The 23,207-nt window shown below is 39.7% G+C and overlaps 1 protein-coding gene across 10 annotated transcripts in view; it reads right to left on the reverse strand.

The window, feature by feature from the left end:
• The window catches only part of trip12 (thyroid hormone receptor interactor 12), a 150,400-nt gene that overhangs the window by 34,118 nt on the left and 93,075 nt on the right, over positions 1-23,207 (reverse strand). For 6 of the 10 annotated variants that reach the window (XM_041213852.1, XM_041213844.1, XM_041213870.1 and 3 more), the window contains 11 exons: positions 22,950-23,106; positions 21,946-22,099; positions 19,031-19,259; positions 17,808-17,926; positions 17,415-17,613; positions 13,092-13,192; positions 11,880-12,054; positions 7,349-7,490; positions 5,250-5,441; positions 1,962-2,113; positions 1,031-1,218 (listed from right to left, as the gene is read on the reverse strand). In XM_041213852.1, coding sequence (XP_041069786.1) covers positions 1,031-1,218; positions 1,962-2,113; positions 5,250-5,441; positions 7,349-7,490; positions 11,880-12,054; positions 13,092-13,192; positions 17,415-17,613; positions 17,808-17,926; positions 19,031-19,259; positions 21,946-22,099; positions 22,950-23,106 — 1,808 coding nt within the window. The remainder of the gene's footprint in view (positions 1-1,030; positions 1,219-1,961; positions 2,114-5,249; positions 5,442-7,348; positions 7,491-11,879; positions 12,055-13,091; positions 13,193-17,414; positions 17,614-17,807; positions 17,927-19,030; positions 19,260-21,945; positions 22,100-22,949; positions 23,107-23,207) is intronic. The other 4 variants (XM_041213905.1, XM_041213915.1, XM_041213896.1 and 1 more) reach the window with 4 other exon arrangements.

The raw sequence follows: 23,207 nt of genomic DNA on the forward strand, positions 1-23,207 counted from the left end.
AATCCCTAGTACAGCTATTATAATTGATATGCAATTCGTCAGGCTTTCTTCATCTCCCTTTAAATAAAACAGGTACTACTTTGGTGTCTCCTCAGTCCACTAGCACACATCAACACACAAGTGCTAATGCATCATTTCCAAGGCACTAGCAATTTCCTCCTTCATCTCCCACAAAATCTTGGATGTGTCCAGTCAGGCTTTGCTCTCATTTAGAAAAACTAGCTTCTCCAAATTTTCCTCTTACCCATCATAAAATTGATCATTTGGCTTGCAACCACTTCAGGATTCATTCTTCTCTAATACTCTTCTTTTTATTAAAGACTTGTGGTGCCTAATAAATCCAAATTTGGAGTGCAACTAAACAACAGTGATCTGCCAGGGCACGGTCTACAACTCGGTAGCAGTGTATTTGAAATTCCATACACAAATCTCAATCTCAGCTAGTGTGACATTGAAGGAATAACCTAGCCGATATGCTTGCTACTGGAAGTACAGGGTTAAGCCAGCTTAATTTAATTATTTGCTACTGTCTAGTTACAAAGAAGCATCAATAGTGACCCAAGAGCATGTTGCTGGCTTATCCTTCACCCTTCATCTGTGATAGAGATTTATGCTCTGTATTCAGATTTATAACAAATCAAAAGAAGCAACAAGAACCAAACCACTAAGAATACAAAATACTTCTAAATTGTGGATCCATGGCCTTCAACTTTTATGACTAAGGCATTACGGCTTAAAAAAGTAACCAGTTTAACTCTTTCAATTGTGGTCTAGCTCTTTATCGATAGTCAGCATTTGAAACCACCATGTAATATAAATACATCAAAAACTCATACATTCAGAGTTAAGCCAGGCTATATGTGAAATAGTTAATTTCTGTTGCTAAAATTAATGAAATGAAGACATTCAATGATGCTTTTTTTGGACAAATGTCATCTACCCTCAAAAGCATTTTTACCGCACATTACTTATCAACATTAAACACTATTTGCCTGCAGCACAAGACAAAGATAAGAAAATAAAGTTTTACTGCTTAACACAGAAATAAAGCAGCCACCACCTCTGACGACAAGATAGCGCTCAATAGCCTGTACTAAAGCCAATGGATCGATCTTCACAGGGCCACCCTTCCATTGCTTGACATTGGTACTGTCTGGATGCCTCTGTAACTGGCATTTTAACTGGTGTGTATTGAAGAATTTTAGGGCCTGTGATCCTCTGTTGAGCAAAGAAAAGATTTGTTTTTATAAATTATAAAGTGAGACATGCTTTTTCATAGGTATTGATTACAGGGCTTTTCCAATCAAATCAACATTACACAAAACAGACAAGCAACTAAAACCATCTTTCAATTATGAATAACAGTTAGCCTCTGTACATAAACCTAACAGAACACTTTTCAAAAGTAATATTTTATTCAATCCCCATTTTTCAAAGTTATTCCATGTCAGCAACATTAGACTCCCATCAGATTATACCATAGAATGGTATGAGAAATTCTAAATACCAGCTGGAACCTTCCCAATAATAAAGGGCTAATTCTAACAGAGACAAAAAATTGGCTGGGCAAGCAGTTAAAATGGTCACAGCAATGTAGCTCCTCCAATCCTACTGCCTTGCCACAGGTTGCGATTTTAATTTGCTAATTTGAGCAGATGGAAAGGGACTCCCGCCATTAATCAAGAACTTACTCTGCAATTTCATTCCAGGGCTCGCATGCAGAGCCTGTGGCTTCCTCACTAGGTTAATCTGGCACAAGCAGAGTTGGGCTAGAAGCTAGTTTTTTTTATTTTTTTGTGGACCAAGAGTACTGGGTTCTCCGGGCTCCCCAGGGAAACTATAGGCTTCCCCTTCTCCAGAATTATGCCCTATATTGTGCAGAGCAACTACCCACATACCCCTACCTTCTTTACTATATGGAAATATTGCAATTTAAAGTCAAATTAATACACAATTAATACCTGCTTCCTGTTCCATTCCCACTTGGAAAATCATGCACCTTCACTGGAAATTGCTCCATCTGGCTCAGACAGTTGTTCATTTTGTGCACCAGTGCAAGCAAAGGCCCATTGCCTAGAGGTTCTAGTCGACCAAGAGGTTCCTCTCCTGGAGGCTGCAAGGTTAGATCTTAAGTACATAAAAATCAATGACAATTCTCATTTTTATATTTCTCTCCAACTTTCATATCTAATGGTATGGCTAATATTCCTCCTTCAATTACTGGTTATATTTCTTGATTGACCAAATGTCTAAGAAGTTATTTGGGAAGAACTAAAATAAGCATATGGCACACCAATGACATGACCAACATATACAAAATTCTTAAGGCAGAACAGCTTGAATGAGACAGTTAAACATTACAAGGAATAGTTACCCATTTGAGGACAGGGAGATTTAATAGTACACGTAATACTTAATTTATATCACAATCTACAAGTGTGCTAATTTATAAATAGAAGGAATACATAACTATTAGATCCAGTTGCTATCTTAGCCTAATTATCCTGTGAGTAACCAGTGGTTTGGTGGTGGTGGTGGTGGTGGGGGAGAAGAGAGAGTTCAGAATACCTCGGTGTGCAGACAAAAGCATTCAAATACTATAGCAATGCACCTACATAACTAAAAAGATAAGAGTGTGCAATTACAGCAGATTTTTCAAAATTGTCACAAGCCTGTTAGCCAAAGAATTCTGCCTCTAGTCAATGCAAACTGATCATTTAAGATGAATCAAATACACTGGATGTGTTAAAAAAAATCAGCAGCCAAAGCTAGCCAAAAATCAAACTTTCAATAATTAGTGATCTTGATTACACCAAGAAACTAAAATGTACAGTTAAAAATAAGATGTAAACAGTTGCATCAGCACAATGAAGTTTTACCAAGAGTCATGATATTAATAAGAAATTTACTTTCCCTCTGAGCACTTGCACTGTGATTTGGTCCTGGAGCTGGGACTGTACATCAGGGCTTTGATGGGATTTGTTTTTGATGCCTTCCTCACCTCTGGCTGCACACTGCTTATGTGCGTCCCTCAGATGGAAGAAGTTTGAAGAGGTAGGATTCTAGGTTTTGAAAGCTGACACTCAGCAAATTTCCCACAGCAGCAAATGGCAAGTCTTAACTTGGTCAAATGTTTTAAAATAATCTTATTGGTTAGAGGAAGGGATAGGAGGAAACAAGCTATGGCTTAGTCTTAATAGACAGTTAACAGACCTATATGTATACCTCTCTCATCCTATGCTGGCAAACCATCAATCCTCCATTTATATCAGAATAGCTGAGAGATTTGGAATATCCCAACATTTTAAATTATAAATGCCACTATACCTTCTATTTAAATGTTTCGCCCAACTCAGTTTGTAAGCGTATGGCTTCCTCCTCAGAGTGTAACACCTTCCTGCTTCTAAGTTCAGTATTATGAATTTTACCAGTCTGCATTGAACCCAGGTCAGTTAATCAAATTGAGAAACAAAGGCCTAATTAGGATACTCCACTCAAGGTCCTCAATCCGTCTCTCCTCTTAACAAGTACCCTAAGGCTATCCACACATCAACTGTCATTGTTCAGCAATGCACAACTTTTCTTTCGCCCTTGGAAGTGCATCTCACTGCCAATGCACAATTTACTGTTCATCCCTAGTTGTCCCAGTAAGATAGTGGGTCTCTTCCTTGAACTGCTGTAATCCTTGCCCTCATGGCACTCCCATGATTGTGTCAAGCAGGAAATCCAGGATTTTGATCTACCAACAATGAAGAAAGAGACTTATATCCAAGTCAGGGTGATGTGACTTGGAGGTAAACTGGCAAGCAGCTTTCCAACAACACTGTTTCAATGAGATTGACAAAGGTTACTAAAGAAGGAAGTGCTGTAAACATAACATTGAAGAATTGCTGTAGTACATCCTCTAAATGATGCATAATGAAAGCAAACTGCATCATTGATAAAGGCTTTAATAGAACCCAGCAGCAAGGACACTAATCAAACAAACTGCCCTGTTCTGGATGGTGCTAATTTTTTTTGTTATTGCAATTCCACCCAACTAAGTGAATGGCAAATATTCCATCATATTTCAGACTTCAGCCTTATAACTAATAGTTAGGGTGTGAGCCAGAGTACCCAACCTCTGGTCTACTGTACTCCAGCGGGCCAATTGTTGATTTGTCTGGTCCAGTTGAACTACTGGCTAGCAACAACCCCACGGGTGTTGAGGGGGGGAGCGGCGGTGTTGGGCACTATACACAGGGAAAAGGCACAGGAGGCATTTTTCTTAAATATAAGTACTACTTTTAAGAAACTATCTGTAATAAATAGTGGATAGCATTGCAGAAGTCAGTATAAATGGGAACAGTCTCCACCTGATCAAATAACACAAAAAAAATACTAGATGACAAACGTGTACTGCTATATGGAGGGGAAACATTCAACTCTGATCAATCATCCTAAACCTGCAGTTCCCTCTTTTAATACGTATGTACAGATATGACTTGCTCATTGAAGTGCTTGAGATTTTCAATCCTACAGTTATTTACATGGATCCATGTGTCAGTAACTGATGCTGAAATTAATTTTAGCTTACCTTTAAAATAGTAGACAGATCAATCTTGTAATGTCCAAAATGCAACACACTGAATTAAGAATCAATTCACTGTATACATCAACTAGATCCTTCTGATACTTTCCTTCACTAATCCCATAGCTGATGCTGGTAAGGCTATTTTTACTGTCCATTCCCAGTTGCCCTGAAATGGTGATGGAACACTTTGAAGTGTTGCAACCTTTTATTATAATGTGTCTCCAGTCACTTCGGAAGTTGACACGATTTTGATGTGATAAAATGCTTGCTTGTAACGATCAACATTGGCGTACCAGTTGATGCATATTTTCACTAATAGATATTCCCAAGAATTTTTTAATTGACTTGCTGGCTGCTTAAATACATTTCTCTTAATTCAAAAAAGGAACACATTAAAGTAAACTAATGAATGAGGGGAATGTTGTCTCACACACCATCAGTTTAAGATGGGAGTTAGGCAAACCAGATGCGATGCCACCTGGATAAGAAATTAATAAAAGATTAACAAAGAAATTAAACATGAGATAAAAACAAAATGTGGACTCAAAACGTCAACTCTGTCTCTCTCCACAGATGCTGCCAGACCCTGTGGAGTTTTTCCAGCATTTTTTGTTTTTATTTCAGATTTCCAGCATCCGCAGTATTTTGCTTTTTGAAATCAGAAGTTACTACTCACCGGACAACCATAGAAAACGTGAAGGAACCTCCTCAACCTGACATGTCGGTTCACAAGGTCTTTATCACTTCTTGAAGTCAAATACAGCAGCAACTGTTTTACAAAACCACTGTGCTGGATTTCGAAGGACGACACATCAGACTCAGAGACTATTGAGCGGATATCTAAAAGGCACTCAATCCCACCATCCACCTTTGGGAAAAAAATACCGTAAATTTGCATACAATGTTGTAACAGTTAAAACAATGCTGCTTAAATAATGGCATGCAATTATGAGAGTCATTACTGTACACATAGAAGAATTACTTTCATATAAATGGTGTGTAACTTGAAATGGCTGGGAGTACTTTCCATACAATCTCTTAATATTAAACGAGTACCCACTCATTTGATTTCCATTTTACATGCTTAGAGGTCTGCTATTCTGAGCCTCTGCTTGCACCCCAGGAATCTTCAGTGACACATAAAACGAGTCTAAGTTGAGCCTGATGCAATTCTTCCATTTTAAAGACAATCAGTGCTTCAAATAGGCTTGAAAGGCACTAACTGCAGAATATGCGCTGTGCATCACTGGACATTAAAAATCAAGTAATTGTTAGGGAGATGTAGGTTATGAGTTAGACCACATTACAGTTCAAGAGCAAGACATGTAGGGTAGCAATCTCAGGATTGCTCCCAGTAATGCTATAGTACTTGGGAGAGGGGAAATGTAAAGACATCAGTGCATAGCTTAAAAATACTAAAGGAAGATGTTCAAAATTTTGGGTACTAGGTGGATTGCAATAAAGAAATTACCACAGTCACTTGAACCAAAATGGCAAAGTCCTGGAAAGATCAGCATTCTTACAGCACAAAAAGTATCTATTCCACACCTTGTGCCTGCATCAGTTTGCTGAAAGGTCTCAGCATTTAGTCCCAATCCCATGATTCTTTATATTTTCCATACTCCAGATAGTAATGCATTGTTGGTGGTGTTACGGATCACTTGGAGTCAGGGTTGCTGTGACTATATGCATTTTTACATGCATGTTGTAGTCTGGAGCTATGGATAGTGATAGTACAGGTTCCAACATTTTTTTCCATGACATGGCTGATCTGGAATCTCTCCTGCTTTTACTGTCTGCCATTGGTGTGTGATGGAAGGATTTGAAGGTTGATAATCAACCAGTTTGGCTGTTTTAAGTGCACCTTCCTGACTATCAAGTCCTGGGATGAGACTTGAACCTAGTGCTTCTGACTGAGCGACAAGGACGCTACCCATTGTGACACAAGACCTATCCATGCACAACCCATTTAGATTTTATTATGGACTCTGCTTCCCCACACTGTTTCTAGCAGGGCAGTGCCCATTTAGAAAAGATGCACTTCAGTCCAATTTGTTCAGTAATGGTCTGAGGTTTGTCTTCCCTAAAAGGAGATGGGAAGATGGGAAATACTGCCCAGAGAGGGATCAATGAAGTTCATGATTGAAGCAGTGAAGATGCCAACATTTGAGGAAAGGCAAGTCAATTGGCATGGAACAGAAAGGACACATGCAATTAAGACTACTGTTCACTTGGAAGATAAAGACCTGGTTGGTCTCAGGTGCTTATTAATTTGGCGTCTCAGGTGCTTATTCATTTGGTGAATTCAATGTTAATTCTACGCAAGTAAACTGCAACTTTGCTCATAAATATTGATTTGCTAATGTGGTACTGAGGGACCAGTGTAGTCAGGAGTGCTGTCTTTTGGATGCGACACTAAACTGAAGCTCTACTGGTTTCCTCAGGTAATACAAAAGATGTCATGGCACCATTTAAACAGGAGAATTCTTCCAATACCCTCAGCAGATTGTAACACTCAACCAATATCAATAAAATAGATTACCCGGTGATTTATCTCATTGCTGCTGTACTCAAGTTGGTTACAACAGCTATCAAAAAGTAATCATTGCCTGCGAAGAGTTTGGGACATTTTGAAGTGAAAGATTATAACCTGTGGTACTCAATGCAGGAATCCAACAATTGTACTGTTCGGACAGCCACTCAAACCATTTCAAGTTGCAGCCAATTATCCAAATTAACCATTCATATTGCTTTTCAAAAACTTCTGATTCAGACCTGCAAATTGAGTTGTTCAGTGGCAGAGCAAAGTCTCTGAAGTACATTCAGTGCTGGATTGCTTGCATCCACATTCTCTGAGGTGAAGTAACGATCAACAAATTTATGGGCTTGCTCCTTTATCCACACTTTAATCTTCTCTCTGAAAGAAAAGTTCTTTCACAATCTAATGCCAATATGAAAACAGACCAAAACGTCATTCAATTCGAGTTTTTCCCCAATGCTAGTAATACTCCAAGTTAAGACTACATGAAATATAACATTTAATATTTTTCAGCATTCAAATAAAATGCCACCTTCATATACAAATCCTGCCTCCTTCCTAGAGAAAAACAAAAAAATGGACATTAAATTTTCATACCACTAAAGGCAAATGATTTTCAGCTATTGAATTCTGATCCATGCCCTTACTTTTATTTCCCAGAAAATAGGAGTAGAGATACAACTGCAGTAAAGCGCACTGAAGAAGCTTGAAACAGTATGGTGGGCTCATGCCCAGTTAGGTCAGAAAAATTAAAAACTGGGTCTGTGGGTATCAAATAAGGTATTATGATTACGAAAACTTAGTGGTTCTAAATAACCAGCTAGTTTCACCATGGTGTTACAAGTCCAAGGTTCTATAAGGCGGTTGTGTTTTAAACTCTTAATTCAAGGTAAAAATGCTACAGTGAAGAGAGCCATGTGACCTCCTGCTTGTTCTGCCCAGCGATGAGTGAGAGCACGAGTTGCTATGGGGTCAGGAGGTCCAGGGCGAGTCCTATTAAAACTCAAGGGCCAGCTTGCACACCAGGACAAAGGAAAGAGCAGTTGCCCTTTCTGTGGGCAAACTTACAGACTCTCAGACAGTAAAATTCAGAGAGCCTGGACAGCGGCAGATTCTCAGACTGGGAGCCAGCTGCTGTCAACGGCAGGCTCTCTGTTAGCCACGAGGCAGGATGCTGGTGGGAGTTCAGCTGCTGGTCAAGGAGGCAGGAACTATGGAAAATTAAGGATACAGGAAGACTTGCTCTGGTGTAACTGGGAGTTGTTGCTGGAGCGGACATTGCTGCTGGAAGTTAAACTTCCAAAGTTAAACTTGGTAGTTACTACTTGCTGGGCTTATCCTTACATCCTTTTTTGCACAAGGGTGAGACAATTACAATTCCTCATCCAGCCTTGATAACTTTTGATTTTCGTTTCAGCCAGCCTAATACCACCTCTACCAATCTTAGCCTATCCAAGCTCAACTATCTCCTTTTTTCACCAACATTAGGGCTGCATCTGTCTTTGCCAAAGAACCAATGGTTCAGCACCATTCGCGACTCATCAGAGACTGAAGCAGTCCATGCCCAAATGCAGCAAGACCCAAGCAATATCCAGGCTTGGGCTGACAAGTGGCAAGTAGCGTTCACGCCACACGAGTGCCAGGCAATGACCAAGTCCAACAAGAGAGAATCTAACCATCGTCCCTTGATATTCAAAGGCAATACCATCACTGAATCTCCCCCTATCAACATCCTGGGAGTTACCATTGAGCAGAAACTGAACTGGATTAGACATATAAATAAATACTGTGGCTACAAAAGCAGGTCAGGGGCTGGGAATCCTATGAGAGTAAAAATCACCTCCTGACTCCCCAAACCCTGTCATCATCTACAAGGCACAAATCAGGAGTGTGATGGAATACTTTCTCCACTTCCCTGGATGAGTGTGGCTCCAACAACACAAGAATCTCAATACCATCCAGGACAAAGCAGCCCACTTGATTCGTACCCCATTCAAACATTCACTCCCTCCACCACCGATGCACTGTAGCAACAGTGGGTACCATCTATAAGAAGCACTGCAGGAATTCACCAAAGCTCCTTAGGCAGCACCTGCCAAACACAATCGCTACCATCTAGAAGGACAAGGGCAGTAGATGCATGGGAACACCACCATCTGGAAGTTTCCCACCAAGCCACTCACCATCCTGACTTGGAAATATATCGCCATTCCTTCACTGTTGCTGGGTCATAATCCTGGAACTTCCTGCCTAACAGCACTGTGGGTGTAAATACAGCACATGGACCGCAGCAGTTTAAGGCAGCTCATCACTACCTTCTCAAGGGTAGTTAGGGGTGGACAATAAATACTGGCCTAGCCAACAATGCCCACATTGCATGAATGAATAAAAGAAAATGCTAAGTGCTCATTCAGTACCTCAGCCATGCTCCTTGCCTCCATGTGTAAATCCCCTTTTACACCCATAGGAGTGGGGCCGATTATCTTTTTACTATTTTATGCCTATAAAAGACTTCCAGATTCCCTTTTATATTAGCTGCCAGTCTCTTATTTCTATTTTTACTTCCCTTCTATATTCAGCAGAGTTTTCACTTATATTAACAAACTGACAGCTGTCAAGAGATATGGGGGAATTACTTTTCTCAAAGGACCGTGAATCTGTGGAATTTACTACCTCAGAGTGCAGTGAATGCCGGTACGCTGAATAAATCTGGGGACATGGACAGGTTTTTAAATTAGTAACAGGTTGAAAGGTTCTGGGGAGAGTGCGGGAAATTGGAGTTGTGGCCAAAATGAGATCAGCCACGATCGTATTGAATGGTGGGGTAGGCTCGAGGGGCTGAATTGCCTACTCCTGCTCCTAGTTCTTACATACACCCTTTTAATGCTTCATCTTACTCTCCACCTCTTTAGTCATCCAGCAAGCTCTAGATTTGTCCTACCTTTAGCCCTTGTGGGAACTCACCTTCAATGTTCCCAGAACTATCTCTGCTTTAAAGGCAACCCGTTGTTCCATTAGAGTTTTGTCTGCCACACTGATTCTATTTTACCTGTTCTCACCCATTGAGGTTGGCCCTCACACAATTTTTAAATGGAATAGGTTTTAATGCTTCATATGCCAATCTAGCACAAAAGGCAAATTAATGGATATGTTATGAACCCAGCTGATGTTACTACGGACAAGCCAGATCCCAGGATGGAACAGAGCTTGATAGATCCTAACTTATTTTTTATTTAGAGACATGGACAGTGGCTTCTGAACAGTCACAGATGTCAGCTGATGAACTTTTAACAAAAGAATAAAACAATAATTAAACAGGGAAAGGTTAACTATATTACAATAATCCTTCACCCACAACTATACCTTTACAGATATATACAGATTTGTAAGGATAACACAAGTTACAAAAGCTATCTTATATTCTAATGTTCACAGTTAAGTACGCAGTCCATGTAAACCAACAGGCGCCCTGTGGTCAGGCACACCACACTGTGAAAGCAAGTGACAGATGCCACCCCAAACAGGTGCTATGGATTGCTCCTCAGCTCCCCCTAGACGTTTGTCACACCATGAGCCAACTAGTCTCACTGAACTCCACCTTCCACACAGGGTCTCCAATCTCCACTTTTGAAGTACTCGTTTTGGAACCTTCGCCCAAACTACGCTTTCTCTTAGATGCCTTCCACAAGGATCCACGTCTAGGGTTTCGAGTTCTTCTGGATCACCACGTATATTCAAGCTTCCTTCCAGGCACCCACTCTCACTGACAGTGAGAGCCGTGCCAACAGACCACCACTGTTTCACATGCCCATAGCAATTAGTTACAGACCTTGAGCTGTCTCCTTGGATCTTCTGGCTTCTCACAAGCCTATTTTTGCTTTAAATCTGTGTCTTGCAGCTTTCTCCCTTTAGCTTGGGGGCCATTCTCTGCTCCTCACTCTTAACCTTGCTTAAGCAGGACCTTTGCCAGTTTCCTGTTCTTGTCCTTTGACTTAACAGTCCTCTTGGGGCCTTTCTTGCTCATTCCCCTGGATTTGAGGATTTTCTTTAGTTTTTGGAACCTGCTCCCTGCAGTTCCCTCTCCTGTGTCCTGCTTCTCCTGGCAGCGGCTTCAACTTTAGTTTGGGACTTACTACCTGTTCCTTTCCTATGGTGCTTCTGCTCGCAACTCCTTTCAACTTTAGAGTACAGTGACCGACTGAACTCAAACTGCTTTTGGTTTCTTTGTATGTGTGCGGGGCCTCTTCTCTGGACCTCTGTTGCTAGGCAACAGTTTTTTTTCTACCTTGTTTGTTTTACCTCCCTTTCAAGAGTCAAAATCTCATTAAAATGCAGGCAACTTTTAAAGCGAAACTAAAATTCAGGTTTCATCCTTTTAACCCAAAAATAATGCAATACAAATTAAAGATGAACCTTATTCCTAACACCTCCAAATACGCCAATAACTCAAACTCTATTTCTTAACAATTACCAACAGATGGAAGAAATTAACAGTTGTAAGCAGTATTTTGACTGTTGCATGCTATAATCGACGCGAATTGCCACTGACAAGTTTTATTAAATTGGTGCACAATAGTACTGTTGAGTTAGCGACCTTCCAAGTAAAGAATCAGCTGAAATAAATACAACATTGGTCATTTAAGCCATTTTAAGCAAAAATGGCTAAATTTCATTTTTAGCGTAACATAATTTAACCTGAGGCATCAATTCAACTTCATGTCTGCCACACAACTCCCATAGAGGAAGTAAAGGAGAATAATTTGATACCTGTTGTTGGACATGGTGTCCTTTGGGGTGACCCGTGCAATGCCACTAACTCCGGCAGTACGTGCTGGTTCTGCATTGTTGCTATTGGACTGTGTGCTTAGCCTTCCCCATGTTTTAGGATTCAAGCTTGCAAGAAAGGAAGATTTGGGAGACTGGGTGGCTGTAGGACTCTTTGCTACACAATAAAAAATTAAATGTTAGCAATGAGGCAGTATTACAATTCCAATTTTCCAAGAGAATATTTTATCAAGTTTGAATTTCTCTCAAATAAAGGCAAAGTGCCACAGGTGCAGGAAACCTGAAACAAAGTAGATAATGTTGCCAACATGTCACCATGCACAATCTCTTACTCTGGTCACTTCTAGTGTAAGCAAACCAGCTGCTAACATAACTAACATTGATCAATTGTGACAGACATTAAATATGACAGTTTAAAAGAAAAATTCCCATGAAAATACTACACGTAATTAGACAAATCAAAATAAAAAGGTGGAAACCCCATAGTGCAGTGTGCCCTAAAGTACCCAGGCAAGTTCTTGAGCACAACCACATGGTCTAGCTGCCTTCGATAAGGAAGTGAAAGAGTCCTCATGCCTAAACCGCTTGAGGACCCATGCAAAATGAACTTAGCCTTCATTTTCATGGTGATAACAAATGTTAGTTCTCCAGACAAGTTTGTTTTAGAAGTGGTATTCAGTATACCTGGCACTTACACTTGCAAATAAGTCAAATATGAAGGTGAAGTTTATAAGTGTTATGTTTAGGGACTGTCTGCCTAATTTAAGTAAAATGGAGTCCATAAAGGGGTCATGTGACCTGCTCCGAATCCTGCCTGACAACAAGCCTGGGGTGATCTGATTGCTATGGGATGCCCAGATTGATTTACTAGGAAGGTGGTGTAAGATGTTTATGCCTGTAAACAACGGCCACAGCAGTTTTGCTGACAGTATATAGACTGTTAAGTCTCCAAATCTCACAGGGAGGTGTTAGGAATGCTAGGTTTTGTAAACAATTCTACTTTAAACTGTCCACTTAATTCCAAGAGAGAATGGAGTTGGGTGTCTGGAGGATAGCTAATTAACATTCTACCTGGATACAAGGCCTTGTGATTCATGTTGCCACAAGGGGGACAGTCCATAACAAGTCATTGTAGGCAAATCCAAATTTTATTTTCAGTAGCTATAGAGCACCATGACAATATAGGAGTCATACCTTGATTGTCGACTTTGTCATCATCTCTCGGAGGTGAATATTTTGTCCTCCTCGTTACACGTTTTGGCAATCTTTTTCTCTTTAAGACATCACTTAATCGTCTGAAAAAAAAGTTTCATAGAGTCATGAACAACCCGTATTTACATAACAGCTTGTGACACCTCTGAAAGGTCCAAGGGCATGTCACAGAATGAGTTGTGGTTATTACTGCTCCCTGGGCAGCAATTTTACACATAAGGTCCCACCACAAATAGTAACGAGACAATTATCAACTAATCCGTCTTTTTGGTGTTGGTTAAGATAGCAATGCTTGCCAAGACATGGCGGGAAAAAAATGACAGAAGGCACCTATATCTCATAGCTACTTCTACATAATATTGTGCTTTTGGCAAAAGTGACATGCTCAGGTTTTCATTATGCCTTCATCAGTCTGAGTGTGTTGATGCAAACTGGACTACTTCCAAGAGGTGCTCTGGGATTAATTTTACACAGCAACACTGCAGCCAACACAAAAGTTCACTTTTAAACTTTGTGACATGGTGTCAACTTTCTATTTTTGGAGTAATGATCGCAGACAGAAATGAACCATGTAATCTAGTCAGGAAAGGCAGATGAATAAAACTTACCAAGAGTCAATCTTAAAGCTCTATGCCCAAATGTTTAATACAATTGTGAAACACAATTGTAATTCAAAATCCTGGAACTCCCTCCTTAACAGCACTGTAGGTGTACTTATGCCACATGGACTGCAGCAGTTCACCACCACCTTCTCAAGGGCAATTAGGGATGGGTAATAAATGCTGGTCTAGCCAGCGAAACCCACATCCCATGAATGAATTAAAAAAGTACAGGATAGTCTGTATTCAGTATAAGAAATATAATATTTTATTGATAAGAATCCATTTCTACATTGATCATTTTGTCACCAAATGACCAGCATTTTAGAGAGTGTGTGTTTGATTTTCCAGTAACTGTTCTGGTATGAGGGATAGATATATAAGGATTTAGAATGTTCTTTCTGGCAGAGTTTACTTTTTGATATGTAGATAACTCCATTGTCTGTTTTGGTCTATTGCCAAGCAGCAAGCTAAAACTAAATGCCTTGAGGCGCCACAGGTATGCAACCTTTGATAGCTTGTTCAATACAGAATTTCCCCAAATTTACTAGAAACAAAAGTTGTGCAGCCTTAAATAGATGTGCAGCCTTGAGCTACTGCAGGCTTCACGATTGGCAGCACTCTCCCTCAACCATCATCAATTACGCCAACTATCTGATCAATTCTCACTTCCGTTTTGAGGGAACTATGTGCAAAATGACTGCCACATTTTCCTACATTACACTTCAAAAGTACTTCACTGTCTGTGAAGCACTGCACAACTTCATGACATCCTGAAAAATACTATGTAAGTGCAAGTTCTTTCTTTACTTTGAGGGCTCATTAAATGGTGTTGTCTGAGACCAACAAGCATAGATGAATGACCTTGGGTCATCAATCTCAAAGGTTAACTCTGATTCTCCCCCTACAGATGCTGCCACACCTGCTGAGAATTTCCAGCATTATTTTCATTTCAGATTCCTAGCATTTGCAGTATTATATGTTTGTAATTGTATATGTCCAGATTATTACTTCAAGCACATGCATTCAAATGTTGCAGGGGGGGGTGCGGGGGTGGTTTCTGGAAATAAAATCTCAGCTTCCACAGAAGCACATGCATCTGATTTTAAGGTACAAAGGCATTTAGATGCAATCTGAAACATAATTAATATCCATGCTTCTATGCAAAAATGCTCCATTAGTTTTAATCCTCCAGTCTGGTATAATCAGTGGACACACACAGGGTGATCAGGGGCAGAGTGCTTCACAAACCAAATGCTGTCAGAAATTTGGTGCAAGGGGGAATTTGTCACCAGGGGGGTGGGGGGAAAGGAGGTGCAACTTTTTATTCTTTTTATTGTACCTCCAATAGCTGGTGAGTGTTTGTTTTGTTTCTAAGCTGGGAACCTGTATTTTGCTCTCAGGTTAGGCCGACATGGCAGGACAGGTACTGTACACCATGACTGCAACATGTGGGAGTTTGCGGAAAGTTGTGCAATTCCAGGCAATCACAGCTGCACTAAGAATTGTTGAGCTGCATTCTGGGCTGCAGGCACGGTGGGACATCAGGGAGGGGGGAGCTACTTGGGCACTTCTATTCACCTGGAACAGTCACACCTGTTAGGTTAAGCAGAATTTTAGAGTTGGTCAGGTATAGGAGGATGTGTCAGGCAAGTATGAGGATCCAGGATATAATGTGGAGCGGCCTCAGCCCTTGTCTTGGATCAACAGGTATGAGGTATTTGATGCCTATATAGATGAACAAACTGACCAGAGCACTATGGTGCAGAAACCCATTAAAGTGGGGAGATGAGTCACAAGGAATATGGTATGACAGGGGCCCGTATGGTTGGAGGAACATGCTATCCTTTGCAGGGTAGAGAATTCAATATGTGGTTCGAGTGGTATGATAAGAAGGGTTTTTGATTCATGAGATACTGGCACCGGTACTCAGGAAAGAGGGAGCTGTTCCGTTGGGGTGGGCTCCATTAAAACCGGGCTGGGGCCAGTGTCGTGACGAATTGTATAGCTAGGACTGTGAACAGCACTTTAAACTAAAAAGGGATAGTGAAGTGGAGGGGGCTAGTGCAGCCATGTTGATGGAGGGAGATTTAAAAATCTGGAAGAGAAATGTCAATAGAAGCTGTAAGCAATTTGGGTAAAGACAGGTGGAGTGGAATAGGAAGGTACAGAGAATTTAACAATAATATTGCATTAGCAAATAAAAGGTCAATGCAAAGAATAGGTCCATGCAAAGAATAGCAGCAAAAAAGTAAAATTAAAAGGCTCTTTATCTGAGTGTGCAAAGCATTCAGTCAGATGAAGTGGCACAAGATATAAATAGTTTAGATCAAATTGCCATTACAGACATGACTACAAGATGACCAAGGTTGAGAAATAAATATTGCAGGGTGGTACACGTTTTCAAAAGACAGACAGTAAAGGATGTTAAGGACAGCAGTGAAAAAGAATCTTTTCTCAGGAGATCAGGAAGTAGAATCAGCAAGGTTAGAGATTAGGAACAAGGGTCAGATAATGTTGGTTAGAGTAGTATACGTGTACTCCAATGGTAGCTATCCCTTTGGATGGAGTATTAAGAAAGGAATAATTGGAGCTTGCACCAAGTGGCAATTTAATAAATGTGGGGCCTTTTAATCTTCATATAGACTGAACAAATCATATGAGCAAAGGTAGTTTGGAAGCTGAATTTGCAGAATGTTTCACAACAGTTTCAGGGGACCACAGGTTGGTTGGCCTGACATCAGTCATCAGGAAAATGAAGAATCTATTATTAAGGAAGTCTTAATGCACTTATAAAATCATAGTATGATCAGTCAATATGGTTTTAGGAAAGGGAAAATGTATTTGACAAATTTATTTCTGGAGTATATAAATAGTAGCGTAGACGAAGGGAAACCAGTAAAAGTAGTATACTTGGATTTCCAAAAGGCATTTGATAAGGTACGCAAGGTATTGGCTCATGGAATAAAGGGAATAATATATTAGCATCAATGGAGAATTGGTTGTCAGACAGGAAGCAAAGAGTAAGTATAAACTGGGCATTTCAGTTGGCAGGCTGTAACTAGTGGAATGCCACAAGGATCAGTGCTAGTGCCTCAGCTATTTATAATCTACATGAATAACTGAGGAAGAGACCAGAAGTAGTGCATTCAAGTTTTCTGACGGGAATGTTTTTTTTTAAATTCGTCCCTGGGATGTGGACTAGCTAGGCCAGTGTTTATTGCTCGTCCCTAATTGTCCTTGTTCAGAGGGCATTGAAGAGTCAATCACATGTGACTCCAGACCCACAGCAATGTAACAAAGGATTACAGATTTCCTTCCCTAAAAAGGACATTAGTGAACCAGATGGGTTGTTACAACAATCGGCAACAACTGAATTCAAATTTCACCATCTGCCGTGGTGAGATTCGAATCAGGGTGCCCAGTACATTAGCCTGGGTCTCTGGAATACCAGTCCAGTGACAATACCACAATGCAATCACCTCCCCATGGATATGTTATGAGGATACGAAAAGAGTGATACATTATAGACAGGTTAGGTAACTGGCCAAGGGAATATAATGTGTGGAAGTGTAATTATTTACATTGGTAGTAAGAATAGAAAAGCAGATTTATTTATTTATTTTTAAAAGAACCGTGTGAAAATTCTAAAAGTTTATGTTCACCAATGTGAACAATGCCAGAATTTGGAAACATCAAAACTTACCCTTGTGGACTTAAATCCAAAGAATCATCCATACTTTGGAAACTGGGGGATCCGAGATCTGCAACTGTATTGCTTGCAACGTTGGCTGTGCTAATTGTGGCAGCGGTGCCCAGACTTCCTATTCCACTACTACATGCCTTTGGAGGGCTGGTAAGTAGAGTCTCAGACTCTGCTAAATTTTTCACCTGATGCATCACACCTTCCACAAAAACAAAAAATGTTATTAACATTTTGCATAACATTCAAAATTCTTACCATTAGTTACCATAGAGAAAATTCAAAACTTTACCCTAAAAAAAAGTAATATTAAAATACATCCCACCAAGAGATGTCCACAACAAGATATAAAAACACTCAAATTTTGCAAACTTAGAATGTAAAAAGATTCCTTACCTTCTCTTCTAAAGTAAACACTAAATATATCTGGTAACTTCTGCATTAAAATTTCTGCCATCTGTAGTGCTCCTACAACGATCTTGAAATCTTGACTTGATAGCATGGAAGCAATATGGCTGTTGAGGAATCAGAAAATCAGTTCATGTAGATGTAAATCAAAGATTAGCTCTTAAAGTACACGTTAAAATATATATTTTTACGTAACTTACAAAAAAATATGTAGGCATCACTTCAGATTAAGCCTTGTGAAATAGTTCTGCATTACATTAAAAGCATTTACTGTAATGTGACCCATAATTGCAAGTTAGTGAGGTATCTCATACTGTATTAGAAGAAACTGATCTGTATTGCACTTCATGTAACGTCAGATTTGAACTGTTATGTAATGAACTTTTACAAATTTTAAGTTGTTTTTTTAAAAATATCGGTATTTTCAAGTCACTAATTACAGCTCAAGATACAGTTCCAAAGCCTGTTTTGCATGCACAAATTCAAACATTACTCAAAATTATCTAGTTAGTGTTTATACTTTAATAATTGCAATATCTCCAAATAAGTTGAACTGAAGCTTTTATACTAAACATGGTAATGAAACAGCATGAATGAGGACAGAGAAGAAGAGGACAGCTCTTGTAATAAATTGCTCATCAATGCAAAGCTAGAAAAAGATATAAAGATGTACATAGTAACATGGTAATATTTCAATTTAACGAAAGGCACCTTTGTCTTTCACCATTTGTAATGCCATCATAAAGGTTAAACTCCATTAAGCATTCAGGTGATCAATTTTGACTGGCTTTAGTGCCAATAGGGAAGCATACTAGAATCGTGAAAAATAGCCATTCGGATCATATAGCTGATGACAATTATTTGAATTGAATTTGAATCCAATTAGTTCTATTGCTCTGCTTTTTTCCTCCCCATTCAATTGAATCCAATTCCCTTTTAAAATTATTGAATCTGTTTCCAACACCTTTTCGAATAATAACTTGCTGCATATTTTGGACTCATGTCACCTCTGGTTCTTTACCAATTATCTTAAATAGGTCTCTGATTACCAAGCCTTCTTGCTCTTATCCGAGTCATAATCCAGTACTGGAATAATTGCTCATCCCTGATGGAATTCTACTTACAATTGTTCAATATTCAAGCTCTAAATTTTCAGCAGATGTTTCTACACTTCATAAAGCTCTTTTAAGCACATTACAATCAATACCAACCTGGAAACAGCATGATTTTTAAGCACATCCTTTAGAAGTTCAGCATCAGCAAAATAAATTATTCTAAGAATTGCTCTAAGGCACTTGTGTCTGACAGCAGGTCCAGCTGATGAACTATACACTTCATATAACACACCAAACAATGTCTTTATAAAGCATTTAGCCAGGTCTGGGTCCTCCCTCATTAGTTGAGCACGTGCATCATCCTTCCTCGTTTCAGAGTGACCACCTGTATATGTAAAAAGCACAGACTTCAGAGTGCATTTTTCTGAAAACCTCCATACTGTCAATGACAACATTCATTTAACCGAATCAGAATTAAATTGTTACTGCTCTGTTAGAACTGTGGCAAAGCTCTGTCCAAATTGTGGTTGAATGAAGACAAAATGTTAGCCTCTTCCTAAACCAATATCATCTTTAGCGGATTTAAATACATCATTAAGGCTGTGCTTGGTTGCTTTGATCAACTTATGCTAATGATCCTCTTAGCAATTAATCTTTTACTGTAAGCATTTATCTTCAGAAGGAGGGGAGTTGATGACACAAGACATCATGGAGTGCTGGAGAACACAATGTTCAAGAAATATTCAGACCTCTGTTACAGAAACTTTAATACATATGAATTAACCATTCGGTTTTATAAAGGAACAGAAACTATAGAGTTGCGATCTCTTGCTACATATAACGATAGCTGAAACTCCAGGCAGAATGCAGATGGAGAAATTCCCCAATCATGTCTAGAAATCTTGCTACTGCAAATGACTGGGATTGGTTTTACCGATGTAATTTCTATTCTGTCACTATACTCACTGTATTTTCCTGAAGAAATAATATTGTTTTGGACAGTTTTGGTCATGAGCTCGGTCCTCAAATTGTTCAAACAGATAGAATGGTATAAAAATAATTTGTTGCAAGCCCCAGTGTAAAATCCCCTTGCTTTTACTAAGGCTGATGGCAGCCATAAAATCTCATCTATATCCAGGCTTTGTTCTTAAATAAACTCTGGATCACAACATAGGTGGACACTGATAGACCTCACCTAATACAACGGGATATACTTCGGCTGGAGACTTGGGCGGAGAAATGGCAGATGGAGTTTAATCCGGACAAATGCGAGGTAATGCATTTTGGAAGGTCTATTACAGGCAGGAATTATACAGTAAATGGCAGAACCCTTAAGTGCATCGACGGGCAGAGGGATCTGGGTATACTGAAAGTGGCAATCCAGGTGGATAAGGTAGTCAGGAAGGCATATGGCATGCTTGCCTTCATCGGCAGGGGTATTGAGTATAAAAGCTGGGAAGTCATGCTGCAGCTGTATAGAACCTTAGTTAGGCCACATTTGGAATATTGCATGCAATTCTGGTCACCACATTACCAGAAGGATATAAAGGCGTTGGAGAGGGTGCAGAGGAGGTTTACCAGGAAGCTGCCTGGTCTGGAGGTTATTAGCTATGAGGAGAGGTTGGAGAAACTCAGATTGTTCTCACTAGAGCGATGGAGATTGAGGGGCAACTTGATAGAAGTTTACAAAATTATGAGTGGCATGGACAGAGTAGATAGTCAGAAACTTTTTCCCAGGGTGGAAGAGTCAATTACTAGGGGACATAGATTTAAGATGAGAGGAGAAAACTATAGAGGAGATGTGCAGGGCAAGTTTTTTTACGCAGAGGGTAGTGAGTGTCTGGAATTTGCTGCCAAAGGAGGTGCTGAAAGCAGGTACGATAGTGGTGTTTAAGAGGCAGCTTGACAAATACATGAATAGGATGGGAATAGAGGGATACGGACACCGGAAGTGCAAAATGTTTTAGTTGATGGGTAATATGATCGGCGCAGGCTTGGAGGGCCGAAGGGCCTGTTGCTGTGCTGTACTTTTCTTTGTTCTTTGTAATTACCATGCATAGATAAACAACAGTTGGATTCAATGATGTTTCAGTTTTTTATCACCAAAATTTAAGCCACTGAAATAGGCCACATGGAGAAATCAACTGTAAACGATTAAGAACACATTGAAGTAGTGCAATAACAGCAATGTGTTAACTCTTCTACCTGGCATGTCATTGCTACATGAAATCGAAAAGCATCCAAACAAGCCTTCAATATATAGAACATGCTCTGCACACATCTTTCCATTCCTGTTTGGAAATCTTGGATCATAGTAAAGTTTCCTCAATTAGCCTGAAACCTATAGCCTATATCAAGCCCATAAAGATGTTAGCAGAAGTAAACCAAGTGAACAAAATACTGGAGACAAATGCTCTGGCACGCTGTCAACCATGGCAGCATGCCAGAATATTCATCTCCAGTATTTTTTTTGTTTTATTTTGAGTGGTAACACTCTCACCAAGTCAGGAGGTTGTGGATTTAAGTCTTACTCAAGAGAATTGAACACAAATTCTAGGCCAACACTCCAATGCAGTACACTACTAAGCACGTTTGGAGGGGACATGAAACCAATCTGCACTCAAATGGACATAAAAAAAATCCCACAGCACTAACTTGAATAGTGGTATAACTCTTCCTGTTATTCAAGCTAATATTTACTCCTCATCCAACATTACAGATTGGTTATTACCAACGCCACTGTTTCTGGGATCTTGCTGTGTACAAAATTTGCTGCCAATTTTTCCCCTGTATTACAGCAGCAGCTACAATTCAAAAATACTTCACTGGTTGCAAAGAACTTTGGGATGCTGGGAAAGGCAGGAAAGAAATGCAAGTTTCTTCTTTCTTATAAGAGATTAAATCCTATAGGTTCCAAAAGCAAATTTGGCTGCCGAGCAGGTTCAAGTTATTGAATGTACTTCCAATTTTTTTTTGCTTTTTTTTTATATAATGAGAAAGGCTTCCTTAATGCAGTTTTTCAAAAAAACTAACATTCAAAATTAAAGATTAATTCATTGGGCAGTACTCACCAGTGTTCGTGTTGGCCAACGGATTGGGTTTTCTCTGAATAGCACGGGCTGTCCCAGTGTCCTCATTGATCTGCTGCATAGAGTTAAAGTCAATAGTATAAACTCGACCCAATGTTGACAAGCTTATTTCATCCTCACCCACTTGATGGGCTGCCTGTGAACAATGTGAACAGACCGTCAAAGCATACAAAAAGATTATTGCAGACCTAAGATTAGACTGCTTGCCAGTGTGTCCGAGGCATTTTGGTCAACATTTACCAGTGTATGCAGGGCACTTCAGCTCCAAGCTTGGAACGCTGGTTCATAAGCACATACAGTATGTCTACTCACTGCATATCACATACATGCCTGCACATATAAAGGTATGCTGAGTTTCAGAAGTCTGACTTGATTGTACATAGTAACAGGCAGCAAGAGTGGATGTGCACCATTGCAAACTGAATTATGAAACTTATAACAGTTCTAAGCGTTATACCTCTAAGTGTTATACTAGAGAACAATATTACTTTAGATCTCAGTTGAAGCCACAAGATTCAGTGACTCCATTAGGATCTTCATATTGCTTTTATAGATATGGATCCAAATTCAGCATGGGAATTCTTGTTCCAGATCACGACAGTGAAGCATGTTCACAAAAAATGTTAGTTTAAAAAAAAATTGGCAATAAATATTAAAATTAAAAGGAATGAGATTGCACACTTATAAAAGATAATTTTCAGTGCCAGATGAGGGTGCATTGGGGGATTGGGGAGGGTGGGGGGTCCGCTGGAACTTGTCCAATTTACACACTGAATAATGGCGAGTGCCGACAGCTTCTCTGATTTTTTTTTACTGCAAAATGTGAAGTAAGATCTTTGGCTTGCTAGTCAGTAACCACCAGGCTAAAAACTCTCATATCACTGCAGAATTAAACTAAAGGAAGAACTAATTTCCCACTGAATCTCTCTCCCATCCCCAACCCCTTCTCCCTCTCCATACTGATTTCATCTTGGAAGATATTATACCTCAATTATGCGACTATCGATTCGGTTGTATGGATGCCAGAGACCTCGATCATCACGCCACTGCCATATTGCACCATCTGTATTTTGAGCACTTCCCTTCTTTAGCATGGTATCAACAGCAAAAATTCCTTCTTTGGGTAGACATGGCATTAATTCACTGCAAAAGAAAATGTAGATCAGAATTTGCCACTTTGAAAATTTTACTTAATAATAGAAAAATACACAAAGTCACTCAATTGCCTACTGCAATAGATAAAA

The sequence above is a fragment of the Carcharodon carcharias genome, chromosome 2, assembly GCF_017639515.1.
Source record: "Carcharodon carcharias isolate sCarCar2 chromosome 2, sCarCar2.pri, whole genome shotgun sequence".
Classification (NCBI taxonomy): domain Eukaryota; kingdom Metazoa; phylum Chordata; class Chondrichthyes; order Lamniformes; family Lamnidae; genus Carcharodon; species Carcharodon carcharias.